Here is a 22,472-nt window from a genome sequence, read left to right on the forward strand (position 1 = left end):
TGCAGTACAGTTCAGTTATTTAGAGTACAGATCAGTTATTTAGAGTACAGATCAGTTATTTAGAGTACAGTTCAGTTATTTAGAGAACAGATCAGTTATTTAGAGTACAGATCAGTTATTTAGAGTACAGATCAGAGCTGGCTTGATGCAGTATAGTTCAGTTATTTAGAGTACAGATCAGTTATTTAGAGTACAGATCAGTTATTTAGAGTACAGATCAGTTATTTAGAGTACAGATCAGAGATGGCCTGATGCAGTATGGTTCAGTTATTTAGAGTACAGATCAGTTATTTAGAGTACAGATCAGAGATGGCCTGATGCAGTATAGATCAGTTATTTAGAGTACAGATCAGTTATTTAGAGTACAGATCAGAGATGGCTTGATGCAGTATAGATCAGTTATTTAGAGTACAGATCAGTTATTTAGAGTACAGATCAGTTATTTAGAGTCCAGATCAGAGATGGCTTGATGCAGTATGGTTCAGTTATTTAGAGTACAGATCAGTTATTTAGAGTCCAGATCAGAGATGGCCTGATGCAGTACAGATCAGTTATTTAGAGTACAGATCAGTTATTTAGAGTACAGATCAGTTATTTAGAGTCCAGATCAGAGATGGCTTGATGCAGTATAGTGCAGTTATTTAGAGTACAGATCAGTTATTTAGAGTCCAGATCAGAGATGGCCTGATGCAGTACAGATCAGTTATTTAGAGTCCAGATCAGTTATTTAGAGTACAGATCAGTTATTTAGAGTCCAGATCAGAGATGGCCTGATGCAGTATGGTTCAGTTATTTAGAGTACAGATCGGAGATGGCCTTGATGCGCTGTGCAGCATGGACTTTGTAGTCCTTTAGTCTCTATGGGCCAGGTGGCCGGTTGGTGAAGGTCACAGCCTGGGGGAAGACACTATTCAGGATGTGGGAGGTTTCTGGTAGAGAGGGGGAGAGAGAGGACTGTCAGGGGAGAGAGGGAGAGATAGAGGACTGTCTGGTAGAGGGAGTAAGAGGCTGATCCTAGATCTGTAGTCTTCCTGGAGAGTAGATTATAGATCCTCTAAAATAGAATTATGGGTGCCAAAAATCAGCATCACCTTGACCATGTCCTTATTGAGGCTATGTTCACCCAGAACTCACCACCTTGACCATGTCCTTGTTGCCATGTTCACCCAGAACTCACCACCTTGACCATGTCCTTGTTGCCATGGTCACCCAGAACTCACCACCTTGACCATGTCCTTGTTGCCATGGTCACCCAGAACTCACCACCTTGACCATGTCCTTGTTGCCATGGTCACCCAGAACTCTCTCTTCAGGTCATGATTCTCGGCTTCCTTCTGCAGTGGGGAGGAGAGGAGGAGCAGAGTGGGGAGGTGTGGAGAGGAAGGGGAGAGAAGGAGCAGAGTGGGGAGGTGTGGAGAGGAAGGGGAGAGAAGGAGGGAGGAGGAGGAGGAGCAGAGTGGGGAGGTGTGGAGAGGAAGGGGAGAGAAGGAGGGAGGAGAGGAGGAGCAGAGTGGGGAGGTGTGGAGAGGAAGGGGAGAGAGGGAGGACCACTGGGAGAGGAAGGGGGAGAGAGGGAGGACCAACATGGAGAGGAAGGGGAGAGAGGGAGGACCAACATGGAGAGGAAGGGGGAGAGAGGGAGGGGAGGGAGAGAGGGAGGACCAACATGGAGAGGAAGGGGGAGAAAGGGAGGACCAACATGGAGAGGAATAGGGAGAGAGGGAGGGCCAACATGGAGAGGAAGGGAAGAGAGGGAGGGCCAACATGGAGAGGAAGGGGAGAGAGGGAGGACCAACATGGAGAGGAAGGGGGGAGAGAGGGAGGACCACTGGGAGAGGAAGGGGAGAGAGGGAGGGTCAACATGGAGAGGAAGGGGAGAGAGGGAGGACCAACATGGAGAGGAAGGGGGAGAGAGGGAAGTCATAGAGGGGGAGGGAGAGAGGGAGGACCAACATGGAGAGGAAGGGGAGAGAGGGAGGACCAACATGGAGAGGAAGGGGAGAGAGGGAGGACCAACATGGAGAGGAAGGGGAGAGAGGGAGGACCAACATGGAGAGGAAGGGGAGAGGGAGGACCAACATGGAGAGGAAGGGGAGAGAGGGAGGACCACTGGGAGGGATTCCAAGCCTGGCTCGGGAACCCTGGGGGTTCAGTGTCCTTAATAGTCCCAGCTCCAAATTGGCCTCTAATCCGTTCCTTGAATGTTCCTACCGAATAAATCACCTGGGCGATGCCAGCTCGCGGCATTAAATCAAGGCCTCCAGGATTAGGTTAACCTAAATATATCTCCCTCTGGGGTTCTCCAATAGCTGATAGGATAATGGGTGAGCTCTGAAAGCGGTGACTGTCTCTGTCTCTGTCTCTCTAATCGTGAGCGTGCTCTGTAGGCTCAAGACTCCCTCTGCTCCACGTTGTTCTCAGTCTGATTCCGAACGGCTCTGTTAAATAATGGAGGTGGCCTCCCGTCGCTCAAACTGAGTTTAAGGGACCTGTTTTCAAGCTACTTGTCGGACGGCATGCCCTGCCTCCAGTCCGAACCGCTGCAGGAGCAGATGGCCTCGGATGGAGTGACTCCCGACACGTCCTCTCCTTTCGACTCTCCCTGCCCGGGCGGAAGGGAACAACCCGCGGTGACCAGCGCCGGTTGGTTTTTCTCGCCGCTGTGGAGCCGTCGGACCAAGACGCACCGATGGGGGTTCGGGAGCGGAGTGGACAGCGACAGGGTGGAGGTTTGGCTGGATGATCATTCGTCCAGGTAAGACCTTGATGAGATGTTGAAAGTGTGTTTATTTATCCTGGTCCAAATAGTGCTCTATATAGGGCAGTGTTTCTTCATCCTGGTCTTCATCAAAATATAGCTCTATATAGGGCAGTGTTTCCTCATCCTGGTCCAAATAGTGCTCTATATAGGGCAGTGTTTCTTCATCCTGGTCTTCATCAAAATATAGCTCTATATAGGGCAGTGTTTCTTCATCCTGGTCTAAATAGTGCTCTATATAGGGCAGTGTTTCTTCATCCTGGTCTTCATCAAAATATAGCTCTATATAGGGCAGTGTTTCTTCATCCTGGTCTAAATAGTGCTCTATATAGGGCAGTCTTTCTTCATCCTGGTCTAAATAGTGCTCTATATAGGGCAATGTTTCCTCATCCTGGTCTAAATAGTGCTCTATATTGGGCAGTGTTTCCTCATCCTGGTCCAAATAGTGCTCTATATAGGGCAGTGTTTCTTCATCCTGGTCTTCATCAAAATATAGCTCTATATAGGGCAGTGTTTCTTCATCCTGGTCTAAATAGTGCTCTATATAGGGCAGTGTTTCTTCATCCTGGTCCAAATAGTGCTCTATATAGGGCAGTGTTTCTTCATCCTGGTCTAAATAGTGCTCTATATAGGGCAGTGTTTCTTCATCCTGGTCTTCATCAAAATATAGCTCTATATAGGGCAGTGTTTCTTCATCCTGGTCTAAATAGTGCTCTATATAGGGCAGTGTTTCTTCATCCTGGTCTTCATCAAAATATAGCTCTATATAGGGCAGTGTTTCTTCATCCTGGTCTAAATAGTGCTCTATATAGGGCAGTGTTTCTTCATCCTGGTCTTCATCAAAATATAGCTCTATATAGGGCAGTGTTTCTTCATCCTGGTCTAAATAGTGCTCTATATAGGGCAGTGTTTCTTCATCCTGGTCTAAATAGTGCTCTATATAGGGCAGTGTTTCTTCATCCTGGTCTAAATAGTGCTCTATATAGGGCAGTGTTTCCTCATCCTGGTCAGAATAGTGCTCTATATAGGGCAGTGTTTCCTCATCCTGGTCAGAATAGTGCTCTATATAGGGCAGTGTTTCGTCATCCTGGTCCAAATAGTGCTCTATATAGGGCAGTGTTTCCTCATCCTGGTCTAAATAGTGCTCTATATAGGGTAGTGTTTCCTCATCCTGGTCAGAATAGTGCTCTATATAGGGCAGTGTTTCCTCATCCTGGTCCAAATAGTGCTCTATATAGGGCAGTGTTTCCTCATCCTGGTCTAAATAGTGCTCTATATAGGGTAGTGTTTCCTCATCCTGGTCCAAATAGTGCTCTATATAGGGCAGTGTTTCCTCATCCTGGTCTAAATAGTGCTCTATATAGGGCAGTGTATCTTCATCCTGGTCCAAATAGTGCTCTATATAGGGCAGTGTTTCCTCATCCTGGTCTAAATAGTGCTCTATATAGGGCAGTGTTTCTTTATCCTGGTCTAAATAGTGCTCTATATAGGGCAGTGTTTCTTCATCCTGGTCTAAATAGTGCTCTATATAGGGCAGTGTTTCCTCATCCTGGTCTAAATAGTGCTCTATATACAGTAGGGTAGTGTTTCCTCATCCTGGTCTAAATAGTGCTCTATATAAGGCAGTGTTTATTCATCCTGGTCTAAATAGTGCTCTATATAGGGCAGTGTTTCCTCATCCTGGTCTAAATAGTGCTCTATATAGGGCAGTGTTTCCTCATCCTGGTCAAATAGTTCTCTATATAGGTCAGGGTTTCTTCATCCTGGTCCAAATAGTGCTCTATATAGGGCAGTGTTTCCTCATCCTGGTCCAAATAGTGCTCTATATAGGGCAATGTTTCCTCATCCTGGTCCAAATAGTGCTCTATATAGGGCAGTGTTTCTCCATCCTGGTCTAAATAGTGATCTATATAGGGCAGTGTTTATTCATCCTGGTCTAAATAGTGCTCTATATAGGGCAGTGTTTATTCATCCTGGTCTAAATAGTGCTCTATATAGGGCAGTGTTTCCTCATCCTGGTCTAAATAGTGCTCTATATAGGGCAGTGTTTCCTCATCCTGGTCTAAATAGTGCTCTATATAGGGCAGTGTTTATTCATCCTGGTCTAAATAGTGCTCTATATAGGGCAGTGTTTCTTCATCCTGGTCTAAATAGTGCTCTATATACAGTAGGGTAGTGTTTCTTCATCCTGGTCTAAATAGAGCTCTATATAGGGCAGTGTTTCTCCATCCTGGTCTAAATAGTGCTCTATATAGGGCAGTGTATCTTCATCCTGGTCTAAATAGAGCTCTACATAGGGCAGTGTATCTACATCCTGGTATTTTGCCCTAGCACTACACACCTGATTCCACTAATTAATGGTTTGATGATGAGTTGATACATGGGTACAGCTATGTAGTGCTGGCATTAAGATACACTGTGTGTGTGTGTGTGTGTGTGTGTGTGTGTGTGTGTGTGTGTGTGTGTGTGTGTGTGTGTGTGTGTGTGTGTGTCAGGGAGATGGTGGGAGGCTGGTTCGTGGAGACGCTACCCCTCTCCTCAGACCTCCAGAGGGCCCAGCAGGTCTCCGTCCGACCCCAGCTCCAGCATGCTCCTCCTGGGCCGCGGCCGGGACTCCTTCCCCTGTCCAGCCCCTCCCTCCGGATCTCCACCTCCATCCCCTCCCTGCCCCAACCCCACCCTCACCAGACCTCTACCCTTTCCACCCCCCAGGGGGTGACCCCCTCCTCCTAGAGAAGGCGGGCAGTTGCTCCCCCGTACCCCTCGCTCCCCCACTTCTCCGTTTCTTCTCGCTCCCTTCGCTGCCCCCACTCCCCCAGCTCACCCCGCTCCTCACCTCGCTCTTCACCCCGCTCTCCGAGGAGGACTAGATCCTGTGGGCGAGGTGAGCCTTGTGGGCGAGCTGAGCCCTGTGGGCGAGGTGAGCCCTGTGGGCGAGGTGAGGGCTGTGACTGGATGATGAAGATACTGGCTGGAGGCTCTGGGAGGATAGGCTCTGTGGCGGAGCTCTGCCAGGGGCCCTGCAACATGCTATAGAGGTGGTGTGGGCAGAACGCTGCTCTCTGTCTCTGCTCCGACAGGTACTACTGCTGTTAGCTCGTTATAGCTGGTTGACTGATTCATTGATTGGCTGGTTGATTGATTGGTTGGTTGATTGATTGGCTGGTTGATTGGCTTGATGATTGGTTGGTTGATTCATTGATTAGTTGATTGATTCATTGATTCTTTCTGTTGTTCCTCCAGGACCAGGATGGATGTAAGGGATTGGTCCAGGTGGTTTCCCTGACGACGCCGGGCTGCGAGAGGGAAGAGTCTTCCAGCAAACATGCCCACCAGGAGCTGGTGAAGGGCATCCTGGGATATGTAGTTGCCACAGGGATGCCCATGAACATGACAGGAGACGTCTGTGAGGTAAACAATGTCTACTTCTCAATTCAATGGGCTTTATTTGTATGGGAGTGAAATAGATAAAATTGTGAAATAAACAATAAAATTAACAGTAAACATTAGACTCACAAAAGTTACACAATAATAAAGACATTTCAAATGTCAAATTATATACATATTATATATATATACAGTATTGTAACGAAGTGCGAATAGTTAAAGGACAAAAGGGAGAATAAATAAATAAGCATAAATATGGGTTGTATTTACAACGGTGTTTGTTCTTCACTGGTTGCCCTTTTCTCGTGGCAACAGGTCACACATCTTGCTGCTGTGATGGCACACTGTGGAATTTCACCCAGTAGATATGGGAGTTTATCAAGATCGGGTTTGCTTTTCGAATTCGTTGTGGGTCTGTGTAATCTGAGGGAAATATGTCTCTAATATGGTCATACATTGGGCAGGAGGTTAGGAAGTGCAGCTCAGTTTCCACCTCATTTTGTGGGCAGTGTTGCACATAGCCTGTCTTCTCTTGAGAGCCATGTCTGCCTACGGCGGCCTTTCTCAATAGCAAGGCTCTGCTCACTGAGTCTGTACATAGTCAAAGCTTTCCACTTTCCGTCCATTTGTATAGCAGATCCTCATCCCAGATTGAGTCTAAAGCTTTTTTAAATCGACAAAGCATGAGAAGACTTTGCCTTTATTTTGGTTTGTTTGGTTCTCATTTAGGGTGAATACGTGGTCTGTCGTACGGTAATTTGGTAAAAAGACAATTTGACATTTGGTTACTGGTTACTGTTGACGCATATTCCACGGTAGTTATTGGGGTCAAATTTGTCTCCACTTTTGTGGATTGGGGTGATCAGTCCTTGGTTCCAAATATTGGGGAAGATGCCAGAGCTGAGGATGATGTTAAAGAGTTTCAGTATAGCCTATTGGAATTTGTTGTCTGTATATTTTATCATTTCATTGAGGATACCATCAACACCACAGGCCTTTTTGGGTTGGAGGGTTTGTATTTTTGTCCTGTAGTTCATTCAAGGTAATTGGAGAACCTAGTGGGTTCTGGAATCCAGTGGGTTCTGGAATCCAGTTTGTTCTGGAATCCAGTGGGTTCTGGTCGTCTTTAATAGTTGATTCTAAGATTTGTGTTTGATCATGTCTACACTCACTACTGTAAATCTCTCTGGGTGAGAGAGTCTGATAAATGACTCACTACTGTAAATCTCTCTGGGTGAGAGAGTCTGATAAATGACTCACTACTGTAAATCTCTCTGGGTGAGAGAGTCTGATAAATGACTCACTACTGTAAATCTCTCTGGGTGAGAGAGTCTGATAAATGACTCACTACTGTAAATCTCTCTGGGTGAGAGAGTCTGATAAATGACTCACTACTGTAAATCTCTCTGGGTGAGAGAGTCTGATAAATGACTCACTACTGTAAATCTCTCTGGGTGAGAGAGTCTGATAAATGACTCACTACTGTAAATCTCTCTGGGTGAGAGAGTCTGATAAATGACTCACTACTGTAAATCTCTCTGGATGAGAGAGTCGGATAAATGACTCACTACTGTAAATCTCTCTGGGTGAGAGAGTCTGATAAATGACTCACTACTGTAAATCTCTCTGGGTGAGAGAGTCTGATAAATGACTCACTACTGTAAATCTCTCTGGGTGAGAGAGTCTGATAAATGACTCACTACTGTAAATCTCTCTGGGTGAGAGAGTCTGATAAATGACTCACTACTGTAAATCTCTCTGGGTGAGAGAGTCTGATAAATGAGTCACTACTGTAAATATCTCTGGGTGAGAGAGTCTGATAAATGACTCACTACTGTAAATCTCTCTGGGTGAGAGAGTCTGATAAATGACTCACTACTGTAAATATCTCTGGGTGAGAGAGTCTGATAAATGACTCACTACTGTAAATCTCTCTGGATGAGAGAGTCTGATAAATGACTAAAATGTCAAATGTTGCGTTTTCCAGTTTTCCCAGAAGTGGTTGGATTCTTCAATTACATTGAGCTGATTTCTGACGTGCTGTTCCTTCTTTTTCCGTAGTGTATTTCTGTATTGTTTTAGTGATTCACCGTAGTGAAGGCGTAGACTCAGGTTTTCATGGTTTTAGTTGGACAGGTTTCTCAATTTCTTTCTTAGGTTTTTAGGCTACGTGACAGACAGACAGACAGACAGACAGACAGACAGACAGGGGGGAACTCCTCCTTCCTCTCTCCTTCCTCTGTCATTTCAACCTGATGAACCAGAGATCAGTGTAACTTATCAGAACTAATCCCCAGCTGGGGACGGTCTATGTCCTACTCCCTCCTCCTCCTCCCTCCTCCTCTCTCAGTGGTTTACCTCAGGTAGAGGGGAGGTGGGGGGAGGAGGGGGATGGTCTGGGTCTCCTCTCAGTGGTTTACCTCAGGTAGAGGGGAGGTGGGGGGAGGAGGGGGACGGTCTGTGTCTCCTCTCAGTGGTTTATCTCAGGTAGAGGGGAGGTGGGGGGAGGAGGACGGTCTGGGTCTCCTCTCAGTGGTTTACCTCAGGTAGAGGGGAGGTGGGGGGGAGGAGGGGGGCGGTCTGGGTCTCCTCTCAGTGGTTTACCTCAGGTGGGGGAGGTGGGGGGAGGAGGGGGACGGTCTGGGTCTCCTCCCTCCTCCTCCTCCCTCTTCCTCTCTCAGTGGTTTACCTCAGGTAGAGGGGAGGAGGGGGGAGGAGGAGGACGGTCTGGGTCTCCTCTGAGTGGTTTACCTCAGGTAGAGGGGAGGAGGGGGGAGGAGGAGGACGGTCTGGGTCTCCTCTCAGTGGTTTACCTTAGGTAGAGGGGAGGTGGGGGAGGAGGGGGAAGGTCTGGGTCTCCTCTCAGTGGTTTACCTCAGGTAGAGGTGAGGAGGGGGGAGGAGGGGGGAGGAGGGGGACGGTCTGGGTCTCCTCTCAGTGGTTTACCTTAGGTAGAGGGGAGGTGGGGGGAGGAGGGGGAAGGTCTGGGTCTCCTCTCAGTGGTTTACCTCAGGTAGAGGGGAGGTGGGGGAGGAGGGGGACGGTCTGGGTCTCCTCTCAGTGGTTTACCTCAGGTAGAGGGGAGGTGGGGGAGGGGGGGACGGTCTGGGTCTCCTCTCAGTGGTTTACCTCAGGTAGAGGGGAGGTGGGGGGAGGGGTGGTCGGTTGAGGAGGGGGAGGAGGGGGAGGAGGGGGGGAGGATGTTACTGAGTGGACGATCTACTAAATAAATGTAAAATAAATGTAAAAATGAAAAGTTTTGTTGTGTCTCTCCTCCAGGACCCCAGGTTCACCACAGACGAGGACCAGACGGCAGGCTTCAAGAGTGTCCTGAGTGTCCCGATTAAGAACAGTAGACAGGAGGTGAGCATCACGGAGACCTCCCAAATGGTACCCTATTCCCCTCAGACCATTCTAGACACCCTATTCCCTCAGACCATTCTAGACACCCTATTCCCCTCAGACCATTCTAGACACCCTATTCCCCTCAGACCATTCTAGACACCCTATTCCCCTCAGACCATTCTAGACACCAATTCCCCTCAGACCATTCTAGACAACCTATTCCACTCAGACCATTCTAGACAGAAGTAGTGTACCCTATTCCCCTCAGACCATTCTAGACACCCTATTCCCCTCAGACCATTCTAGACACCCTATTCCCCTCAGACCATTCTAGACAGAAGTAGTGTACCCTATTCCCTCAGACCATTCTAGACACCCTATTCTCCTCAGACCATTCTAGACACCCTATTCCCCTCAGACCATTCTAGACACCCTATTCCTCTCAGACCATTCTAGACACCCTATTCCCCTCAGACCATTCTAGACACCCTATTCCCCTCAGACCATTCTAGACACCCTATTCCCCTCAGACCATTCTAGACACTCTATTCCCCTCAGACCATTCTAGACACCCTATTCCCCTCAGACCATTCTAGACAGAAGTAGTATACCCTATTCCCCTCAGACCATTCTAGACAGAAGTAGTGTACCCTATTCCCCTCAGACCATTCTAGACACCCTATTCCCCTCAGACCATTCTAGACACCCTATTCCCCTCAGACCATTCTAGACACCCTATTCCCCTCAGACCATTCTAGACACCCTATTCCCCTCAGACCATTCTAGACACCCTATTCCCCTCAGACCATTCTAGACAGAAGTAGTGTACCCTATTCCCCTCAGACCATTCTAGACACCCTATTCCCCTCAGACCATTCTAGACAGAAGTAGTGTACCCTATTCCCTCAGAACATTCCAGACAGAAGTAGTGTTCCCCTATTCCCCTCAGACCATTCTAGACAGAAGTAGTGTACCCTATTCCCCTCAGACCATTCTAGACAGAAGTAGTGTACCCTATTCCCTCAGACCATTCTAGACAGAAGTAGTGTACCCTATTCCCCTCAGACCATTCTAGACAGAAGTAGTGTTCCCTATTCCCTCAGACCATTCTAGACAGAAGTAGTGTACCCTATTCCCCTCAGATCCTTCTAGACACCCTATTCCCCTCAGACCATTCTAGACAGAAGTAGTGTTCCCTATTCCCCTCAGACCATTCTAGACAGAAGTAGTGTACCCTATTCCCTCAGACCATTCTAGGCAGAAGTAGTATACTATATAGCAAATTGGGTGCCATTTGGGATACATAATATCTCATCAAGGTTCAGGCTAATTCCAATTCTTCTGTCTCTTTCTCCCCCCTCTCTCTCCCCCTCTCTCTCTCTCCCCTCTCTCTCTCTCTCTCTCTCTCTCTCTCTCTCTCTCTCTCTCCCTCTCTCTCTCTCTCTCTCTCTCTCTCTCTCTCTCTCTCTCTCTCTCTCTCTCTCTCTCTCTCTCTCTCCCCCTCTCTCTCTCTCTCTCTCTCTCTCTCTCTCTCTCTCTCTCTCTCTCTCTCTCCCCCCCCTCTCTCTCTCTATCTCTCTCTAGGTTATAGGAGCAGCTCTGGTGCTGAACAAGAGGATCAGTGATGATGTCCAGGGTTCTCTGTTCACAGACCAGGATGAGAAGGTCTGTCTGTCTGTCTGTCATGTAGCCTAATGAAGGCTGCTGTCTGTCTGTCTGTCTGTCTGTCTGTCTGTCTGTCTGTCTGTCTGTCTGTCTGTCTGTCTGTCTGTCTGTCTGTCTGTCTGTCTGTCTGTTATTGGCTGTTTAACAATAGTATGAACTGTAGTATAATTGGCTGTTAGTGGGTGAACCTCTAGTATGATCGGCTTGTTGAAGCGAATTATCCAGTGATTGGCTGTTGATGTGTAACTCTGACCAGTGATTGGCTGTTGATGAGTAACTCTGACCAGTGATAGGCTGTTGATGAGTAACTCTGACCAGTGATTGGCTGATGATGAGTGACTCTGACCAGTGATTTGCTGTTGATGAGTAACTCTGACCAGTGATTGGCTGTTGATGAGTAACTCTGACCAGTGATAGGCTGTTGATGAGTAACTCTGACCAGTGATTGGCTGTTGATGTGTGACTCTGACCAGTGATAGGCTGTTGATGAGTAACTCTGACCAGTGATTGGCTGTTGATGAGTAACTCTGACCAGTGATAGGCTGTTGATGAGTAACTCTGACCAGTGATTGGCTGTTAATGTGTGCATCTGCTCTGTGATAGGTCCTGGCCTGTCACATGGGTCTGCTCGGGCTGGTCCTGGACAATGTTCAGCTGTTTGAGAGTTCCAGACAAGAAGCCAACCGATGCCAGGTAGCTAGAAATCAATCAATCAATCAATCAATCAATCAATCAATCAATCAATCAATCAATCATCAATCGACCATCGTGTTACAGTGCCTTGCGAAAGTATTCGGCCCCCTTGAACTTTGCGACCTTTTGCCACATTTCAGGCTTCAAACATAAAGATATAAAACTGTATTTTTTGTGACGAATCAACAACAAGTGGGACACAATCATGAAGTGGAACGACATTTATTGGATATTTCAAACTTTTTTAACAAATCAAAAACTGAAAAATTGGCCGTGCAAAATTATTCAGCCCCTTAAGTTAATACTTTGTAGCGCCACCTTTTGCTGCGATTACAGCTGTAAGTCGCTTGGGGTATGTCTCTATCAGTTTTGCACATTCTTTTCCCATTCCTCCTTGCAAAACAGTTTGAGCTCAGTGAGGTTGGATGGAGAGCATTTGTGAACAGCAGTTTTCAGTTCTTTCCACAGATTCTCGATTGGATTCAGGTCTGGACTTTGACTTGGCCATTCTAACACCTGGATAGGTTTATTTTTGAAACATTCCATTGTAGATTTTGCTTTATGTTTTGGATCATTGTCTTGTTGGAAGACAAATCTCCGTCCCAGTCTCAGGTCTTTGCAGACTCCATCAGGTTTTCGTCCAGAATGGTCCTGTATTTGGCTCCATCCATCTTCCCATCAATTTTAATAATCTTCCCTGTCCCTGCTGAAGAAAAGCAGGCCCAAACCATGATTCTGCCACCACCATGTTTGACAGTGGGGATGGTGTGTTCAGGGTGATGAGCTGTGTTGCTTTTACGCCAAACATAATGTTTTGCATTGTTGCCAGAAAGTTCAATTTTGGTTTCATCTGACCAGAGCACCTTCTTCCACATGTTTGGTGTGTCTCCCAGGTGGCTTGTGGCAAACTTTAAACAACACTTTTTATGGATATCTTTAAGAAATGGCTTTCTTCTTGCCACTCTTCCATAAAGGCCAGATTTGTGCAATATACGACTGATTGTTGTCCTATGGACAGAGTCTCCCACCTCAGCTGTAGATCTCTGCAGTTCATCCAGAGTGATCATGGGCCTCTTGGCTGCATCTCTGATTAGTCTTCTCCTTGTATGAGCTGAAAGTTTAGAGGGACGGCCAGGTCTTGGTAGATTTGCAGTGGTCTGATACTCCTTCCATTTCAATATTATCGCTTGCACAGTGCTCCTTGGAATGTTTAAAGCTTGGGAAATATTTTTGTATCTAAATCAGGCTTTAAACTTCTTCACAACAGTATCTCGGACCTGCCTGGTGTGTTCCTTGTTCTTCATGATGCTCTCTGCGCTTTTAACGGACCTCTGAGACTATCACAGTGCAGGTGCATTTATACGGAGACTTGATTACACACAGGTGGATTGTATTTATCATCATTAGTCATTTAGGTCAACATTGGATCATTCAGAGATCCTCACTGAACTTCTGGAGAGAGTTTGCTGCACTGAAAGTAAAGGGGCTGAATAATTTTGCACGCCCAATTTTTCAGTTTTTGATTTGTTAAAAAAGTTTGAAATATCCAATAAATGTTGTTCCACTTCATGATTGTGTCCCACTTATTGTTGATTCTTCACAAAACAAATACAGTTTTATATCTTTATGTTTGAAGCCTGAAATGTGGCAAAAGGTCGCAAAGTTCAAGGGGGCCGAATACTTTCGCAAGGCACTGTATATCTCTTCACGTGTGTGTGTGTGTGTGTGTGTGTGTGTGTGTGTGTGTGTGTGTGTGTGTGTGTGTGTGTGTGTGTGTGTGTGTGTGTGTGTGTGTGTGTGTGTGTGTGTGTGTGTGTGTGTGTGTGTGTGTGTGTGTCTGTCTCTCTCCCTCTCTCTCAGGTGTTGTTGACCCTGGCCAGGCTGCTGTCAGAGGAACAGAAGTCGATGGAGAATCTCCTGGGCAAGATGGCCGCCACCATCCTGCCTTTCGCACGGGCTCAATACTGTACCATTTTCATCGCCAGGGACAGACCTAAGGTAACTACCACTATGATGTCATATCCTGTTCTTTATGATAGACAGTCTCCCTATTACAGTGACAGTTTGAGAGAAATTACTGTTTCTATTCTAAGACAACTCTGCCGACCCCTAACCCCTAACCACTAGCTTCTAACCCCTATCTCCTAACCCCTAGCACCGAACCCCTAGCACCTAACCCCTAGCTCTTAACCACTAGCTCCAAACCCCTAGCTCCTAACCGCTAGCACCTAACCCCTAGCTCCTAACCACTAGCTCCTAATCCCTAGCTCCTAACCCCTAGCCCCTAACCCCTAGCTCCTAACCCCTAGCTCCTAACCACTAGCTCCTAACCCCGAGCTCCTAACCTATAGCTCCTAACCCCTAGCTCCTAACCACTAGCTCCTAACCCCTAGCACCTAACCCCTAGGTCTAGTCCCCTAACCCATAACTCCTAGCCCCTAACCTCTAACCCCTAACCCCCTAACCCCTAGACCTATGCCCCTAACCCTATGACTCCTAACCCCTAACCACTAGCTCCTAACCACTAGCTCCTAAACACTAACCACTATCTCCTAACCCCTAACCACTAGATCTTAACCCCTAACCCTTAGCTCCTAACCCCTAACAACTAACCCCTAGCTCCTTACCCCTAAACTGTAACCACTATTTCATAACCATAAGCTCCTAGCCCCTAACCACTAGCTCCTAAACACGAGCTCCTAGCCCCTAAACACTAGATATTAACCCCAAACCATAAGCCCCTAAACACTAGCTCCTAACCACTTTCTCCTAACCCCTGACCACTAGCTCCTACCCCTAAACACGAGCTCCTAGCCCCTAAACACTAGCTCCTAACTGCTAAACACTAGATATTAACCCCTAACCACTAGCTCCTAAACACGAGCTCCTAACCGCTAAACACTATCTCCTAACCCCTGACCACTAGCTCCTAACCCCTAAACACTAGCTCCTAACCCCTAAACACTAGCTCCTAACCCCTATCTCCTAACCCCTACCATGCAGGTCTGAAATAATGATCAGATAGGTTGATAAATCAATATAATAACTTGATGTCTAAGGTCTAAAGTCTAAACTTTCCCAACTATACCGGGAGGATGAAAGTCTAAACTTTCCCAACTATACCGGGAGGATGAAAGTCTAAACTTTCCCAACTATACCAGGAGGATGAAAGTCTAAACTTTCCCAACTATACCAGGAGGATGAAAGTCTAAACTTTCCCAACTATACCAGGAGGATGAAAGTCTAAACTTTCCCAACTATACCGGGAGGATGAAAGTCTAAACTTTCCCAACTATACCGGGAGGATGAAAGTCTAAACTTTCCCAACTATACCAGGGGGATGAAAGTCTAAACTTTCCCAACTATACCAGGAGGATGAAAGTCTAAACTTTCCCAACTATACCAGGAGGATGAAAGTGTAAACGTGTCGGTGAGAAGCAACAGTAGTTTAATGTTTTTATTTTCTCTGAAGCTTTCAGTTACTCTGATTTATAAAACACAAGACATAACTTCCTGGATTATAATGTTTGTTTATTCTTAGTAGACTGCAGTATTGTTTCTTCTTAGTAGACTGCAGTATTGTTTATTCTTAGTAGACTGCAGTATTGTTTATTCTTAGTAGACTGCAGTATTGTTTATTCTTAGTAGACTGCAGTATTGTTTATTCTTAGTTGACTGCAGTATTGTTTCTTCTTAGTAGACTGCAGTATTGTTTCTTCTTAGTTGACTGCAGTATTGTTTCTTCTTAGTAGACTGCAGTATTGTTTCTTCTTAGTAGACTGCAGTATTGTTTCTTCTTAGTTGACTGCAGTATTGTTTCTTCTTAGTTGACTGCAGTATTGTTTCTTCTTAGTAGACTGCAGTATTGTTTCTTCTTAGTTGACTGCAGTATTGTTTCTTCTTAGTAGACTGCAGTATTGTTTCTTCTTAGTAGACTGCAGTATTGTTTCTTCTTAGTAGACTGCAGTATTGTTTCTTCTTAGTTGACTGCAGTATTGTTTATTCTTAGTTGACTGCAGTATTGTTTCTTCTTAGTAGACTGCAGTATTGTTTCTTAGTTGACTGCAGTATTGTTTCTTCTTAGTAGACTGCAGTATTGTTTCTTCTTAGTTGACTGCAGTATTGTTTCTTCGTAGTTGACTGCAGTATTGTTTCTTCTTAGTTGACTGCAGTATTGTTTCTTCTTAGTAGACTGCAGTATTGTTTCTTCTTAGTTGACTGCAGTATTGTTTCTTCTTAGTTGACTGCAGTATTGTTTCTTCGTAGTTGACTGCAGTATTGTTTCTTCTTAGTTGACTGCAGTATTGTTTCTTCGTAGTTGACTGCAGTATTGTTTCTTCTTAGTTGACTACAGTATTGATTCTTCTTAGTTGACTGCAGTATTGTTTCTTCTTAGTTGACTGCAGTATTGTTTCTTCGTAGTTGACTGCAGTATTGTTTCTTCGTAGTTGACTGCAGTATTGTTTCTTCTTAGTTGACTGCAGTATTGTTTCTTCGTAGTTGACTGCAGTATTGTTTCTTCGTAGTTGACTGCAGTATTGTTTCTTCGTAGTTGACTGCAGTATTGTTTCTTCTTAGTAGACTGCAGTATTGTTTCTTCTTAATTGACTGCAGTATTGTTTCTTCGTAGTTGACTGCAGTATTGTTTCTTCGTAGTTGACTGCAGTATTGTTTCTTCGTAGTTGACTGCATTATTGTTTCTTCTTAGTTGACTGCAGTATTGTTTCTTCTTAGTAGACTGCAGTATTGTTTCTTCGTAGTTGACTGCAGTATTGTTTCTTCTTAGTAGACTGCAGTATTGTTTCTTCTTAGTAGACTGCAGTATTGTTTTAGCTGGGTGGGTCCAGCATGATCTCTGCTTTTTACTATTTCTTTACGTCGCTTATTGGTCTGGTTTTGGTCGTAAATGCTCCCATTGTTTCTGGGCGAACGCTGATTGGACCAGCCATTTTCAGTCTCATTTCAAATCCCGTTTATCGGCTGGAGGCCAGACTGAGAAGCACTTTAAAAATTTGGATTTACCAGGCTAGTGTTGTGTTTTCAGGACATTGCTGGAAATGGAAGGAAATCTGGGGGTGGAACCAGTGTAATTATTTGAACATTTTGTCATTTTAATTCAAGGATTTTCCCTTAGTGGGTTCCCAGAGTGACTTTCCTCCATTCCCACGCCTGTGTGTTGTTACTAATGGTCTATGGAAGTTCTGAACTGTATAAATGTAGAACCTTGTTGACGTGTTCTACTGTTCCGTTGTGTTCTAGAACTCCTTCTCTGGGCTGGTCCATATGGAGGGAGAAGAACAAGGGTCAGAGTTCCAGATCTTTCAAAGGTTCTAGAAAGGGATTTCCTCTCCTATCACTGTTGTGTCATTACACCAACGGCCGTGTTTGGTTCCAGGCTATATATACACTGCTCAAAAAAATAAAGGGAACACTTAAACAACACAATGTAACTGCAAGTCAATCACACTTCTGTGAAATCAAACTGTCCACTTAGGAAGCAACACTGATTGATTGCGGTTGGCCCTTGGTTCCTCCTAATGGAAGACAATGCTAGACCTCATGTGGCTGGAGTGTGTCAGCAGTTCCTGCAAGAGGAAGGCATTGATGCTATGGACTGGCCCGCCCGTTCCCCAGACCTGAATCCAATTGAGCACATCTGGGACATCATGTCTCGCTCCATCCACCAACAGTCTGTTGCACCACAGACTGTCCAGGAGTTGGCAGATGCTTTAGTCCAGGTCTGGGAGGAGAAACCCTCAGGAGACCATCCGCCACCTCATCAGGACCATGCCCAGGCTCTGTAGGGAGGTCATACAGGCACGTGGAGGACACACACACTACTGAGCCTCATTTTGACTTGTTTTAAGAACATCACATCAAAGTTGGATCAGCCTGTAGTGTGGTTTTCCACTTTAATTTTGAGTGTGACTCCAAATCCAGACCTCCATGGGTTGATAAATTTGATTTCCATTGATAATTTTTGTGTGATTTTTGTTGTCAGCACATTCAACTATGTAAGAGAAAAGTGTTTAATAAGAATATTTAATTCATTCAGATCTAGGATGTGTTATTTTAGTGTTCCCTTTATTTTTTTGAGCAGTGTACCTCTCTATATACCTCTATGTGTCTCTTCACTATATTTCTGTGTTTCCATAGAGACTATAGCATCCCTATATTTCTGTGTTTCCATAGAGACTGTAGCATCCCTATATTTCTGTGTTTCCATAGAGACTGTAGCATCACTATATTTCTGTGTTTCCATAGAGACTGTAGCATCACTATATTTCTGTGTTTCCATAGAGACTGTAGCATCACTATATTTCTGTGTTTCCATAGAGACTGTAGCATCACTATATTTCTGTGTTTCCATAGAGACTGTAGATTCACTATCTTTCTGTGTTTCCATAGAGACTGTAGCATCACTATATTTCTGTGTTTCCATAGAGACTGTAGCATCACTATATTTCTGTGTTTCCATAGAGACTGTAGCATCACTATATTTCTGTGTTTCCATAGAGACTGTAGATTCACTATCTTTCTGTGTTTCCATAGAGACTGTAGATTCACTATCTTTCTCTGTTTCCATAGAGACTGTAGATTCACTATCTTTCTCTGTTTCCATAGAGACTGCAGCATCCCTATATTTCTGTGTTTCCATAGAGACTGTAGCATCACTATCTTTCTGTGTTTCCATAGAGACTGTAGCATCACTATATTTCTCTGTTTCCATAGAGACTGTAGCATCACTATATTTCTATGTTTCCATAGAGACTGTACCCTCTCGGACATAGACCTGACCCACGCCCTGCAGGTGCTGGTCTCCAAGGAGACAATGTAAAGAGGAGGTCCCCTTCTTCTGTGGTAACGAGTCTTGTCTGGTTGTTAGAGACATCTGTGTAGTCTTCTTCTTCTGTCTTTACAGACCCCCTTCTGTGGTTGTTATCCAACATGCTTTGCTGCCCGATCAGAAACGGGAAGACAGAGTCTTCTTCTTCTGTGGTTGTCCCTCTTTCTCTGAATGTAGTCTTCTTCTTCTGTGGTTTACAGGCCAATGAGGGAGTCTTCTTCTGTGGTTGTTAGAGGATAAAACTTCTTCTATTTATTAGACTATGTTTATATGAGTCTTTTCTTCTGTGGTTGTTAGAACAACTGTTAGTCGTATGAATTCTATAACTGTGGTTGTTACAACATGCTGTAAAGAGGCAGGTCTTCTTCTTCTGTGGTTGTTAGAGACATGCTGTTAGTCGTAGGGAGTCTTCTTCTTCTGTGGTTGTTAAAGACATGCTGTTAGTCGTAGGGAGCCTTCTTCTTCTGTGGTTGTTAGAGACATGCTGTTAGTCATAGGGAGTCTTCTTCTTCTGTGGTTGTTAGTCATAGGGAGTCTTCTTCTGTGGTTGTTAGAGACATGCTGTTAGTCGTACGGAGTCTTCTTCTTCTGTGGTTGTTAGAGACATGCTGTTAGTCGTAGGGAGTCTTCTTCTGTGGTTGTTAGAGACATGCTGTTAGTCGTAGGGAGTCTTCTTCTTCTGTGGTTGTTAAAGACATGCTGTTAGTCGTAGGGAGTCTTCTTCTTCTGTGGTTGTTAGAGACACGCTGTTAGTCGTAGGGAGTCTTCTTCTTCTGTGGTTGTTAGAGACATGCTGTTAGTCATAGGGAGTCTTCTTCTTCTGTGGTGGTTAGAGACATACTGTTAGTCGTAGGGAGTCTTCTTCTGTGGTTGTTAGAGACACGCTGTTAGTCGTAGGGAGTCTTCTTCTTCTGTGGTTGTTAGAGACATACTGTTAGTCGTAGGGAGTCTTCTTCTTCTGTGGTTGTTAGAGACACACTGTTAGTCGTAGGGAGTCTTCTTCTTCTGTGGTTGTTAGAGACATGCTGTTAGTCGTAGGGAGTCTTCTTCTTCTGTGGTTGTTAGAGACATGCTGTTAGTCGTAGGGAGTCTTCTTCTTCTGTGGTTGTTAGAGACATGCTGTTAGTCGTAGGGAGTCTTCTTATTCTGTGGTTGTTAGAGACATGCTGTTAGTTGTTGTTGATAGTCAAGGCAGAGATATTGATATCAGTGCGTCTTAAACCAGCGTATTACTGGCTCTTCAGTCTTTATTTACTGATCTATTCACTGACTAGTATTGAATGACTAGGAAGCATTGTATTTACTAGGAAGTCTGCTGAGAATCTTGTCTGTAGATCATCTTGTCTGTAGAGAATCTTGTCTGTAGATCATCTTGTATTTACTAGGAAGTCTGTAGAGAATCTTGTCTGTAGATCATCTTGTATTTACTAGGAAGAGAATCTTGTCTGTAGAGAATCTTGTATTTACTAGGAAGTCTGTAGAGAATCTTGTCTGTAGAGAATCTTGTCTGTAGATCAGATTTCTTGTCTGTAGAGAATCTTGTCTGTCAGAGAATCTTGTCTGTAGAGATCATCTTGTATTTACTAGGAAGTCTGTAGAGAATCTTGTCTGTAGATCATCTTGTATTTACTAGGAAGTCTGTAGAGAATCTTGTCTGTAGAGAATCTTGTCTGTAGAGAATCTTGTCTGTAGATCATCTTGTATTTACTAGGAAGTCTGTAGAGAATCTTGTATTTACTAGGAAGTCTGTAGAGAATCTTGTCTGTAGATCATCTTGTATTTACTAGGAAGTCTGTAGAGAATCTTGTCTGTAGATCATCTTGTATTTACTAGGAAGTCTGTAGAGAATCTTGTCTGTAGATCATCTTGTATTTACTAGGAAGTCTGTAGAGAATCTTGTCTGTAGATCATCTTGTATTTACTAGGAAGTCTGTAAAGAATCTTGTCTGTAGATCATCTTGTATTTACTAGGAAGTCTGTAGAGAATCTTGTATTTACTAGGAAGTCTGTAGAGAATCTTGTCTGTAGATCATCTTGTATTTACTAGGAAGTCTGTAGAGAATCTTGTATTTACTAGGAAGTCTGTAGAGAATCTTGTCTGTAGATCATCTTGTATTTACTAGGAAGTCTGTAGAGAATCTTGTCTGTAGATCATCTTGTATTTACTAGGAAGTCCTCTATTAGCTGACTGAGTATTAGCAGCATTAGAGTGCGTCAGCCAGGGTGCTTAGCAGGGTTGTTAAATAGACAGTCCTAACCATCACTGATCTACAAACAACAGATAAGACTGTATTCAATTTGGGATAAGCGTTCCGCTAGCGACCCACCTTGACAACATCCGGTGAAATTGCAAAGCGCCAAATTCAAATGACAGAAATAGTCATAATAAACATTCATAAAAATAGAAGTGTTATACATCGGTTTAAAGATTAACTTCTTGATAATCCAGCCGCTGTGTCAGATTTTCAAAGAGGCTTTACGGCGAAAGCATACCATGCGATAAGGACAGCGCCCCGCTTACAAAAGCATACAAATATTTTTACAACCCAGCAGAAGAGTCACGAGAGTAAGAAATAGCAATAAAATAAATCACTTACCTTTGAAGATCTTCATCTGTTGGCATTCCAAAGGGTTCCAGCAACACAATAAATTGTTGTTTTGTTCGATAAAGTCCCTCTTTATATCCCAAAAAAACTGTTTTGTTGGCACGTTTTGTTCAGTAATCCACTGGCTCTAAGGAGGTGAAAACATGCAGACTAATTTATCCTAATAGTACCGGTAAAGTTAGTCGAAACATAATATATATAATAATATATGCCATTTAGCAGACGCTTTTATCCAAAGCGACTTACAGTCATGTGTGCATACATTCTACGTATGGGTGGTCCCGGGGATCGAACCCACTACCCTGGCGTTACAAGCGCCATGCTCTACCAACTGAGCTACAGAAGGTCAAAAGATGTTTATAACTAATCCTCAGGGTGTCAATTATTATCTAAATAATCGCTAATATTTCCGCCGGACAAAAAAGTTTTCAATAGAAAGGAAAAAGAATGAGGGGTGCGCACACCGTCACGCACAAAGGAGTACTGGCAGTGAAAACGGTCACCTGCCAAAACTTCTTAATCTTGTTTTTTTTTCTTCAGAAAACAAGCCTGAAACCATGTCTAAAGACTGTTGACATCTAGTGGAAGCCATAGGAACTGCAATCTGGGTCCTAACCCTTTATATAGTCAATAGGCTTTGAATAGAAAACTACTCACATCAAAGAAATGTCATTTCCTGGATGGTTTGTCCTCTGGGTTTCACCTGCCACATCAGTTCTGTAATACTCACAGACATTATGTTAACAGTTTTAGAAACGTCAGAGTGTTTTCTATCCAATAATACAATTATATACTAGCTTCTGGGCCTGAGTAACAGGCAGTTTACTTTGGGCACCTCGTTCATCCAAACTTCTGAATACTGCCCCCTATCCATAAATTAAGCATTACTGATCTCCACACCACAGAAACACATCCGCAATAGCATCTCAGAGTAGCAGGGCTGATCTAGGATCAGCTCCCCACCTGTCTATGTGGTCTTCTTCATTGGGATCTAAAAGGCAAAACTGATCCCAGGTCAGCAGTCTGAGACGCTTCATGAACAAGACGATATCGTCATGTCGATACCTGATAAGATTGAGTCATGAATCGTCATGAAGTTTTAAGTTATTAAATAAATAAATAAAGTTATTAACAACTTTTCATCCATCCCTCTGTTGTTGTTGTTGTTGTT

At 44.4% G+C, this 22,472-nt stretch overlaps 2 protein-coding genes across 2 annotated transcripts in view; both read left to right on the top strand.

Moving 5' to 3' along the window:
• The first annotated feature begins 2,516 nt into the window (after positions 1–2,516).
• On the top strand, positions 2,517–17,182 carry LOC127920063 (cGMP-specific 3',5'-cyclic phosphodiesterase-like). Its single transcript, XM_052503891.1, has 9 exons — positions 2,517–2,755; positions 5,492–5,691; positions 5,774–5,838; positions 6,002–6,169; positions 9,425–9,508; positions 11,075–11,155; positions 11,759–11,848; positions 13,709–13,846; positions 17,108–17,182. The coding sequence occupies exons 1-9, from the start codon at positions 2,517–2,519 to the stop codon at positions 17,180–17,182; spliced, it is 1,140 nt and encodes a 379-aa protein (XP_052359851.1).
• A 4,566-nt stretch (positions 17,183–21,748) lies between these two features.
• Positions 21,749–22,472, top strand: part of LOC127920064 (cGMP-specific 3',5'-cyclic phosphodiesterase-like) — a 42,241-nt gene continuing 41,517 nt past the window's right edge. Inside the window, exon 1 of the mRNA XM_052503892.1 lies at positions 21,749–21,755. Within this exon, the coding sequence (XP_052359852.1) occupies positions 21,749–21,755 (7 nt within the window). The remainder of the gene's footprint in view (positions 21,756–22,472) is intronic.

The sequence above is a fragment of the Oncorhynchus keta genome, unplaced genomic scaffold (genome assembly GCF_023373465.1).
Source record: "Oncorhynchus keta strain PuntledgeMale-10-30-2019 unplaced genomic scaffold, Oket_V2 Un_contig_18252_pilon_pilon, whole genome shotgun sequence".
Taxonomy (NCBI): Eukaryota; Metazoa; Chordata; class Actinopteri; order Salmoniformes; family Salmonidae; genus Oncorhynchus; species Oncorhynchus keta.

Coding starts and splice junctions, on each gene's coding strand:
- LOC127920063 (XM_052503891.1), top strand. CDS start 2,517: ATGCCCTGCCTCCAGTCCGAACCGCTGCAGGAGCAGATGGCCTCGGAT. Junction 5,839..6,001: donor CTCTGTCTCTGCTCCGACAG/GTACTACTGCTG, acceptor TTGTTCCTCCAG/GACCAGGATGGATGTAAGGG. Junction 11,849..13,708: donor AAGAAGCCAACCGATGCCAG/GTAGCTAGAAAT, acceptor CCTCTCTCTCAG/GTGTTGTTGACCCTGGCCAG.